The sequence below is a fragment of the Daucus carota genome, chromosome 8, assembly GCF_001625215.2.
Source record: "Daucus carota subsp. sativus chromosome 8, DH1 v3.0, whole genome shotgun sequence".
Taxonomy (NCBI): domain Eukaryota; kingdom Viridiplantae; phylum Streptophyta; class Magnoliopsida; order Apiales; family Apiaceae; genus Daucus; species Daucus carota.
Window position 1 is genome coordinate 2,370,895 of NC_030388.2, and position 9,565 is coordinate 2,380,459.

Here is a 9,565-nt window from a genome sequence, read left to right on the forward strand (position 1 = left end):
AGCCCGCACCGCACCAAACCGCACCGCGATACGTGGTTTTTAATTTTTGTGGTGCGGTTGCGGTCTGAAATTTTGTCAAACCACAAGGTGCGGTGCGGGTTGCGGTGGTTTTAAGTTTACAAAATGTGATTAAAACCGCACCGCACCGCATTTAATATATTTTAATATATTATATAAAAAAATATTAAATATATATATATTATATTAGGTATCAATGTGGGCTTCAGATACTCTAGAATCTAAGGATGTTAAAGAATAATGTATGTTTTACCTATATGTGCTGTTAAAATCATTTTCTTAATATATTAAATTATATTTGCTTTATTTTAAAGCATTTAATGTGAATAATTAAGACATTTTATGCTGAACTTTATATTAAACATCTATACAAGTTTGCTTGCTTTCAATTCATTTCTTCAAGCCTTGGCTTTTAGACTAAGAGTTGTATAATTGAATAAGCTCCAGTAGTCTCTTGTTAATTTAAACACAACTCTCCTGTATTAAGTATAACATCCTCCATTCCAGTTCAGGATGGGTGCATCTGTTGTCTTGCTACAGTTTAAGTCTTTATCTCATTCACTTTTGAGTACATCTGTTCACTTTTATCATATCATATTTCCTACGAAAAATATTTGATGATTGACAAATGTTATAATTTAATTTTAACAAATTATTTGAATATATAAACCGCACCGCATTTTCATGGTGCGATTTATGTGGTTTTAACTCTTCGTGGTGCGGTTGTGGTTTGAGAAATTGGCAAAACCGCATACGCGGTTGGTTTGCGGTTTTAGCCAAAAACCGCACCGCCCGCACCACGATCACCCCTAACCCTAGTCACTAGTTTTTATAAAAATATATATTATAATCCCGGAAGTTAAAGGGTTGAACATTTGATCAATCAAAGTACTTATTTCGACACCAAACCAAGACAGAACCCAAGCCTGAGCTACAATCCGGCAGATTTTATATGCATTTCTACATATTTGAATCCTAAAAATAACAGTATCCTTAATTCTAAAATTAAAATATAAAATATCATAAAAGAGAAAGGGAAAGAAGAGGTAATATAAACGAATATAATAGTTAATCATCGGTTCATCTTCATCATCACAATCAACTTATTAAGTTGAACCTTTTATATTAAGCATATAAGAGTACTGTAAGGTAAGGCATTCAATATAAACACACAGAAAAGCAAAAGACAATAAAGGCATCATTACCGGAAACAACGGTTGTTATAATCCTCACACAATTCCACTCCACACCATAATCATGCTTATATACTTGTAAAATTGTAAGCAATTCTTCATGATATTGACAACAAATACAGATACTATATGCCAGTTACAACAACTGCATAGAGGTTAAATAAGTGACTCATTGGGGGCGAAACTAGTAGTCCAGTACATAACATTATTTAGGACAGACTCCTGGCACCAGTGGTAATAGTATGGTAATGACTCGGGAACACTTTCACTAAGGGGGTCAACAATTTGTATCACACGAAAAAACAGAAAAATAAGAGTGTCTCATCTTTCCTGTCCTTGCCAAAGCATATTTTTTTTATGATACCTCAGTGGTATAAGAATGCCGCTGAGATATCACTGAGCATGTAGCAAGCTCCTCTATTATGTTCTCTCCTGACAGAGACCAAGTGATGATGCAAAACTCCACCATCTACACTGTCATCGGAGCACAGCAGTGTTGAATTATTCAAAATAGTCATCACCTGCATAAAAAAATTTGAATGAATTCTGTTGTTTTCAAGGCAAAAAAGGGGAAAGAAATTATTTTAGTCATCCATACATGCCAGCACTTTAGCACTGCATCTCCAGATCCACAGAGATCAAGCAAGAGAAGTATGAAGGTATGCTAGGAATATACAGGTTAACATAAGGAGCGTGTTTGGCCAGCAAAAGGAATTCAATAGTGTCTGATTTCGAACAACAGGATAATAAAATATTCTGTATACATTAACATCAAATTATTGACAACCAATCCAAAACCATATGCACTTTGCCCTTTAATGATCCCTTAACCTCCATGCAACATATGACCTCTAAATATAAGCAATTAAGTAAAGATCTTCACTAGATGACAAATGATATCATATTAGCATTTCCTTGCAAAAACCTTAATGTGACATACCCCCAAGTTAAAGTTCCTTTGATCCGAGCCATCACGACACTGTTCGTCCATAACAAATGGTTGCAATATACAAATTTCTTGACCATTTATCCTGCCAAATAATCGAGGAACTGTTAGATTGTACTAAAATTTGTTGTTATATTAAATGAAGAGTATGGAAGCGTTCTTGTTAATGAACACATATAAACTAATAAACTAAATAATTATTATCTTAATTCAGTTCTGGACAAGAGTGCTTAAATAGTTATATGCCAAATTCAAACAACAAAAACTTATTAGCTTTTAGAAACTTATGTTTTCTGATTTTGTTATTAATATGCTTGCTTAAATATTTATATGACAATTTATAACGATAAGCAGCCAGTAACAACTTGACTTCTAACATTATAAAAAATTACAAATAGGTTGACTTCTTCCGGTAAGGTAAATACCTTCCTACAAAATGAACATCAATTAAATTAACAGGTCATGCAAGCAATCTCTCTAACTTCATAGAAGTTTAATATAGTTTTGTATAGTTAATTTAGTAAAACTAATTCTAAATGCAGAAAGAGAATAGTAAGTCACATATTTATAAAGTACCTTATTCTACCAGTAACAAGTGATGATTCAATATCAGCAGAAAATTTTGGTAAAAAAAACAAACCTCAACAGCAGACAAATTTGGCAATTATCATAGTTTTAAAAGGGTTCAAAAACAAAAAAAATGACAAGTACCTTAACATGGGTGCTGGGGAAAGCAGACGTTCGCAAAGTTTCTTGTGTTATATCTTGTAATTTTTTCTTTGATGAACTCAATATAAAGGCAGCTTGATCCGCAGTTGCAGCAGCTGAAGTTATTCGATATCCATTCTCCCATCTCCTATGAATTCCTTCACTTGGGTACAGAAAATCAAGTTCTACAACCTTCATTAGAGCAAACACAAACTATAAGCTCTTCAAATAGGCCACAACTACGAGGATGTGCCACTTAAAAACAAACAAAAATCAGTACCTGGTTAGAGAAACCTGCATCACGAGACATGACAATTCCCCATCTGCTACCTGCAGTGGTCATTGAGGTGACAGAAAAGCCTTCTTTCCACTTCTTGTTGATCCATTTAAAAGGAAATACATCACTGACTTTGTATGATTGTTGAGTATAGGATGTCCCTTCAGTGGCAATATTTAATTTCAGATAAGAAAAATTATATTGTCAACAAATGCATCTAAATTTATCAAATCCCACATACCATTACAGTGGCCTATATTTAAATATGAAAATATATCAACTACGAAGATGTAAAGCCACATTTAGTTTAACTTACCCTTCGACATTATTACTAAGGCACTTCCATTGGACGCACCAGCAAGTGAAGTGATGTAATAATTCTTGTCCCATTGTTCCATTATCCACTCCTGATTCAGAAGATAACCAGAGCTTTTAGGAAGCGAATCACTTGCATAGAAAAAAAAATCTTGCGGAAAACTAAAATTAGCTATTACCTTATGCAAGAAAACAGGTGAGATTTCATAAACCTGGGATGTGAACCCCGTCCCTGCATCCATAACAACCGCCCACAGATTCGAGGAAGAAGCTACAGAACTAATGTGCAATCCATCTTCCTTTGCTTTCTCTACATGCTGATATAGTCTTGAATCCGTCACGTTATAGTGGTATCTGCATTGTAGTACCTTAATCAGTTAACATGAGTATACATATATCATGTATGTATTAATCAGTTAACATGAGTATACATATATCTCGTTTGGGACACATAAGTTAAACTTCGTAACAAGGATTCATAATATTTTGTACTTGCCTCTGTTTCATTGGTGGCCTGGAACAATAGACTGAGATCCACTGAGTTGCTGGAGTACCTAGTCTGACTTTCTTTCTAGGATTTCCACTATCTTCCAACTCAAAAGGAGATCTTCCCCTCTTCTGACCGACCTATAAAAGAGCAGAAGCTATAACCATGGAAGGTAATAAATGCTAAAAAAGACCAAGAATATCAGGCACATACCTTCAAGGCACCATCTATTTTGATTGGTCTCAATGAGGCAGTGGAAACTATGCTGTTATCAAAAAGGGATATCAGCTTTGAGTAATTAGGTTCCTCGTCAAATTTCATATCAGTCACCATCTCAAGGAATTGCTGAAACGGGGGAGGGCATAGGCAACAGAGCATCTCTGGAGAAGTTCCCATCTTCTTCCTACATACAAGAAAACCTTTGTTTTCTCCCTGCAAATGAAATACACAATCAAATGAATGGTACACTTGTACTCCATGTTCAAATCATCAATTGCAAAGTTCTACAATTTGCTTTAACTTATGGTTGATGCATCCTTTCAGGGAAGGAGTCACAGAGGTATATTAATGATCATATAGAGAGAATCAAGTGATAGAACAAGTACAAAAACAAAACTTAACAAATGGAGGATTTCTTAGATGGACTCACCACAAAACCTTGCCATGGAAGCTTCCCTTTAAGGAGGAAAATCAAAGTATAAGCTAATGACTCGAGATCATCCCTTCTGCTTCCTGTCCGCCCCAAATGGGCATGTACACTTGCATAACGCACTGTTCCCCTGTCCGAAATAAGACCAGAAAAACAAATAAAACATACATAAACACCTATAATATAGCACCCAAACCAATACTGTGACCTAAATTGAGTAACTTTTTCCTACTTACGAGAGCAAGTCCCTTGGTGGTGCTAAAAACAAGAAACATACATAAACACCTATAATATAGCCCCCGAACAAGAATTCCACTCCAGACCGATGCTAAACATGTGGTATCAAAATGCTATACTTGGTACTTATACATAGAACCAAGTGTAGATGCAGCTACAATTGCCACATAAGCATGCAAGGGGAATAATGGATAGCATCTATATGAAAATTAAATTTAAGCAAGAGTGACAAATATAATTGAACATTTAAAAGTTAGATGGTTGAAATATAATCAAATTCAGATTCATTTGGTGTCGTCTTATAACTATGCAATGAACTACAATCTCTATTTGGCATCAAAAACCACTTTTTGATATCATAATATAGAAATACTATATGTATTTCTTTTTTCACACTGTTATTAACACGCTCTTACAAATACATCATGTAGAGCATAGCTTCATGTTTGTAAAATCTAAAGGAGTTATGCTTTTTGCAAAATAAAGAAAAAATATATCAATCTTGGTTTCTCCCTCCATAATGCTTCCTTTGCCCTTAAAATGGTCAACACGCAACGTACAAAAGTTTAAGGAAAACCTTTCTAGCATCATATTAATAACAAGATATCATACACTGGGTCAGTTCAACCACGAACTAACTACAGCCTCTGTAATCCTCACCACGTAAAATATTAAATTCAGTCACAATAATAATAATGTATGTCATCAACTTGTAAGTCATATAAAGGTGAAGAATATATAAATGTCAGAATCCAAATCCTAGAAAACTATGCTGTAGAAAGCTGAATATAAACAAAACATCTACATACTAATTTGATATTAAATAGCCTTCCATTACAGAAAATATCAATTAACAGCAAATATTACCTGAAAACATCAGGCTTTTGGTCATATTCAACATGACGACCAGAGGATGCATCCCTCCATTTTGAAGCTGAGATCAATCAATCATTGAATCAATTGCTCGTACAAGCAAAAAAATCTATCTTTAGTTTATTAAAACACAAGTTTAGCAAAGCATCCTTCACAAGGCAGACACAAATATTTGTATTTTATGAAATTCACCAATGAGAAGAAGATTAGAATTACCCAAACCAAGATCAACCAAGTACAATTTTTTCTCATTTGCTGTTCCAGGCTGACCAAGCAAGAAGTTTTCTGGCTTCACATCTCCGTGTACAAAGCTGTAAGGAAATTAAAAACTTATGTATGAGTAAACAGATGAGTTTAAATAAATCACCTATTACAAAGCAAGAACTCGTCGATAGTTATACCCTCTAGAATGAAGCTGTTCTAATATTGATATTGATTCCACCCCTATACAAGCAACCATCTCTTCCGACAGCCTGTAACAAAATCAAAGATTAAAAATGCAATGGGTTGCACAGTAACATGTAACATTTTGTAAAATGAAAGGTCATTTTCATACATCTGATTACTGGAGTTCCACACATCCCATAAACTTGGTCCTAGCATGTCCATGACCTGATTTAGTAGACCCGATATAGTTAGAAAAATGCAGTTGAACACTTAACATTTTACTATGAAAGAAATTATTGTTGCCATGGTGAAAGATACTTATATGGAAAATGATAAAAACTTACAAGTATATAATAATCTCCTTGACGACCTTTATAATGGACCAAGGGAAGTCCATAGCATCCATTTAAAGTGCTTTATAAAGAGGTGACCAGATCAGCAAAAGAGAATATAACAAATTGCAACCACCACATTAATAATTTGTGATGCAAAATAATAATTGAAAATTTGCCAAAAGAGCTAAACTTAACTTACTTGTAAACTTGCCATTCATAAGGAGGACCATAGCTACATCCCTTGCCATTTCGATGTTCAAGTTTCATAGCAACCTAAAACCACGCGGATGCAATATAGCATGTCAAAGAAGAAAGGGACAATATATGCACCACATTATGAAATATTGTAACTAACAGTGGTAACAGTACCTCAATTGCATCAGGACCAGTATTCCCAGAGCCACCAGTTACCCTTCTTCCAACAAAAACTTGTCCGAACCCACCCTTACCCAACTTCCGGTCTAGCTTGTACACTGGGGAATTTCCTAGCTGCACCTGTTAGTAACATAAATAAGAAACAAAATCAGTGACTTTCCGCCCTTTCTAAGAACTCACCATTAATGTCATCAGATAAATTAGTAACTTCTTCCCTGTCACGGATTCCCTCAAAGACAATTCATAATTTCATAGATTGTATGTTTTTCTGTTGTGATATAAATATATGAAGTTATGAACTTACTGGTACATACACAGAAAGAATTCTAAAAAAGAATTTATACCCTTTCAGGAAGTGGACTTGTACTTCCTTCTTCCTCAGCGGCAGCTAACTTATCTGCACTTTTTTCTGCCACTACATCGGGAATAGCAGCCAATTCCTTTGCTCTTGCATCTAAAACTGCACGACCCCGACCACCAACCCCAGTACCAAATATTTCAGCATTTTTCTCTTGGTTTGTCTGCCTACCCCTACCTCTACCAGCAGGTCTTGACATTGGACTGGGATTTGCTGGGTTCACAGGATTATTCAAAGGTGATTTTAAAACTGGAGCTTTCAAATTGTTGCCTCTTCTAGTGCCACGTCGAGGTGCGGGAGCTAAAACAGCAGGGTTCTCCTCAACATTTTTTCCCCTCTTTGATTGACGAACTCCACTTCTCAAATCTGGCATATTTTTTCCATGCAAGTGATTATCTTCTCCAAACTTTCTTCTCTGACCTCAAGGAGCCTCAAATACCTTAACCCCTGATGTTTCAATGAAAAAGCAGTCAATATCATCAAACATACAAAAAATGTACCTCAAGAAATACCAAAATGTCTGAATATTGCATAGTAATGACTACACATTGTTTTTTGAATATTCTGAAGTGGTCCCACTGGGCGACACTTCATTGGCACAATGATTAAAAAAATATTAATAGATCTCTTGTGCGTCACGAACACGCATTGCGCAAAAGAAGAATCTCTTAAAATCAACCAAAAATCAGTATCAAAAATTCGCTTCCAGAAACAACATATTACATCCAAAACAACTTATCCACACATTATACACAAACATCCCAAACACAAAAAAAAAAAAAAAAAAAAACACACCAAACATTTGAAACTCATTTGCAAGATCTCAAAACCAGCCCCCACAATCATCAATCGCAAAAACTACCCAAACATTTTCAACTACATTACAATAAAAAAAACAAGAAAACACAAAAACTTCACTACAAACACCAAATCAACGATACACAATCAATCAAAACACCCACCAATCCACAATCTCAGAAACCCGATCCTCGACACACCCAAATCATCCCAACCAATATTTTCCCCAAAAAGCTCATTCATTTCTCAACCTCACCATCAACACTACCACACAAATTCCACAATCATCACCTACACACACACAACTCTATCCATATTTACACCTGAATCTGTCAAACTACACACACAGTTTCGATAACCGAAACAATACGAAACAAAACAAACACCAATCGGATGATCAAACACCACAAAACATGCAATTAATACACCACAAAAACATGTATATAGTCACAGATTCAATTAAGAAACAACAAATATGTGCTCAATTCGTACATAGATAAAACCTCGAAAAGCGTGAAGAGAGAGATGCAAATCGAACCGTTATGCGTCGAAGCGTGAAGCCAGAGAGAGGGAGGAGGGGGAGATAGGGAGAGGGAGAGGGAGAGAGAGAGAGAGAGGGAGGGAGAGAGGGACAGGGAGAGGGATGGAGAGATGGGAGAGAGATGTGAATCGAACCTCTACGCGTCGAGAATCGGAGAGAGATGAGTCATCGGGAGAGAGGAGAGAATCGGAAATGTGTGTTTGTGTGTATGTATAGGTGTGTGTATAGGTTGGGGATTGTGGTGTTGTGTACGGGGAGACGGTGAGGGAGGATGAGAGAGTCTTTGATGAGAAAGAGATGAGTTTGTTGTGTGTCTTTGGGTTGGATTTATATCATCGTTTTGTGTAATGCTTGTGGCCTTTGCGTGGGTGTTGATGGAGTGTGGTCTTGTGTTTGGGCCTCATTCATGGGTTTTCTAAGAGAGGCCGAACATTAAGTGTTAGTTTTCAAGAAATTGTTTTGGTTCTAAAAATGGTCTCTCAATCATATGGATAATTCATTTACTATATATCCGGTATATGACAATCCATATTACTTCTTTTATCATTAACATATTATTCAAAAATACTGTTTAATTAAGATGGGCAATATCAATATGGTTCCAAAAACGTATCAATCATCTTTAGTGATCAGAATTTTAAACTCGGGTTTTATCGATTGATTTCAAATACAACGCACGATGATTTCAAATCCACAAAACTGATATTCAGGTATTGATAATCGTTCCCGTTTTCTTGATTGCCCTCATCATTATGCCTCTTTGTATATGTTTGATCTTGCCTCTATACGGTGAGATTTTGATGTTCAGTTGGATCATTATTCACAATTTTACCGCTTATCGTCAACACTGTTTCCATATACATGGATTTACTCTTGCAGTTACTTTCATGGAACCTCAAGAAGGGTTCTGAGGAAAAGATGCCAGCGAAACAAGTATGAATTCTGGGAGATTACTAACAATTTGATTTTGATATGTTTATTAATCATCTATGTTTAATCTCACATTGTACCCGACTTTCACCCATGTCTTACCCGGATATTTGACTACCAACATATATGCACATATGG

General features: G+C 35.6%; 1 protein-coding gene across 3 annotated transcripts; it reads right to left on the reverse strand.

Moving 5' to 3' along the window:
• Positions 1 to 1,196: 1,196 nt before the first annotated feature.
• LOC108199416 (casein kinase 1-like protein HD16) lies at positions 1,197 to 8,838 on the reverse strand. 3 transcript variants are annotated; one of them, XM_017367220.2, is made up of 18 exons: positions 8,449 to 8,838; positions 7,145 to 7,605; positions 6,795 to 6,920; positions 6,625 to 6,698; positions 6,435 to 6,504; positions 6,260 to 6,315; positions 6,105 to 6,176; positions 5,920 to 6,014; positions 5,698 to 5,764; positions 4,594 to 4,723; positions 4,158 to 4,376; positions 3,954 to 4,084; positions 3,637 to 3,811; positions 3,459 to 3,549; positions 3,146 to 3,303; positions 2,869 to 3,057; positions 2,152 to 2,242; positions 1,197 to 1,732 (listed from the first exon to the last, which is right to left on the reverse strand). In XM_017367220.2, exons 2-17 carry the CDS (start codon positions 7,529 to 7,531, stop codon positions 2,183 to 2,185), a joined length of 2,100 nt encoding a protein of 699 aa, XP_017222709.1. In that variant the 5' UTR covers positions 7,532 to 7,605; positions 8,449 to 8,838; the 3' UTR covers positions 1,197 to 1,732; positions 2,152 to 2,182. The 3 variants fall into 3 exon arrangements, with proteins under 3 accessions (XP_017222709.1, XP_017222708.1, XP_017222710.1); XM_017367219.2 differs by having other exon boundaries at positions 8,632 to 8,811; XM_017367221.2 differs by having other exon boundaries at positions 8,495 to 8,796.
• Positions 8,839 to 9,565: the final 727 nt, after the last annotated feature.